The 1,015-nt window shown below is 58.3% G+C and overlaps 1 protein-coding gene across 1 annotated transcript in view; it reads left to right on the top strand.

The window, feature by feature from the left end:
- The window catches only part of GSDMA (gasdermin A), a 14,362-nt gene extending 14,154 nt beyond the window's left edge, over window positions 1-208 (top strand). The window contains exon 10 of the mRNA XM_004707444.1: window positions 42-208. Coding sequence (XP_004707501.1) covers window positions 42-208 — 167 coding nt within the window. The remainder of the gene's footprint in view (window positions 1-41) is intronic.
- Window positions 209-1,015: the final 807 nt, after the last annotated feature.

The raw sequence follows: 1,015 nt of genomic DNA on the forward strand, positions 1-1,015 counted from the left end.
CTCCCCGACACCCCAGCGGAGCCTCGCCCTCCGGGCGACAGTTCCCGCTGCCCTGGCCGATCGCGGCCCCGATGACACAGCCGCTCGGGGCGCAGGACTCCTCCTCCCGTGCCGTCTCCGCCACCCCACCCCAAGTTGGGTCCAGAGCTACATCCCACGGGGCCTGGGGCCCCCCTTCCGTGTCTCCCCCCCTGGCCTCACGGACTGACTTGACGACCCGGTGGACGGCTGGCCCCACTGGACACCGGTGTTTGCGGGCGCTTCACACGAGTTTTCAGAGTGCAAACGTTCCTGGTGCCTTAACTGCCTGGAACAAGCGCCCGCAGAGAACCGTTTTTACCCAGCACCTTCTTCGTCTGACCCAGATGCTCTGTATCCCCTCCCAGCCCTCCCTGCCGCGGGTCTCCCAAGAGTTGCTCACGCTTTGAACTGTTTCGGGGGCCATCCTTGTTTAGGGTCTAACTGACCACCGATGCCTCATTCGCTGCCTGCTAGTCGATTCTGACTTCTAGCCGCCCCCTCAAACGTCGGAGAACTGGCCCTGTGGGTTTCCAGATCTTCCTGGGAGTAGAAAGCCTCCTCTTTAAAGCCGGTGGTTTTGAACTGCTGACCTTGCAAGTTGGCAACCCAACTCCTCCTCCTTTTCTCCTAGAACCCTGTTTCTACCCACTTGGGATCGTGTTGGTCATGTGTTACTTTCCCAACTCGGTCTCCTGCCTGCCTGGAGTGGGGAGAGGGAAAGCTTCCCACCGGGACTTGGGTCCTGGATCAAGTAGGATCATTAGCTATTGGGTTTTCACTCGAATGAGAAACAAACTCAGACATGTGGAGATCAGCCATGATCCCTCGTGGGTAATGCTTTGGGAAGTAGGATAGTGTTGAGCGCATCCACTCCCAGGCATTGCCAGATCAATAGCTAATAAAGGCCCTTTCCCTTCTAATTACGCTGGCCAGTGGTAGCGCTGCCACTCAGTGTCGCGTGCTGGGTGTAGTGTGTCTGTGTGTGTGTCTCTCT

Source organism: Echinops telfairi, unplaced genomic scaffold, assembly GCF_000313985.2.
Source record: "Echinops telfairi isolate 266 unplaced genomic scaffold, ASM31398v2 ScPeMD7_7458;HRSCAF=8496, whole genome shotgun sequence".
In the NCBI taxonomy this organism is placed as follows: Eukaryota; Metazoa; Chordata; class Mammalia; order Afrosoricida; family Tenrecidae; genus Echinops; species Echinops telfairi.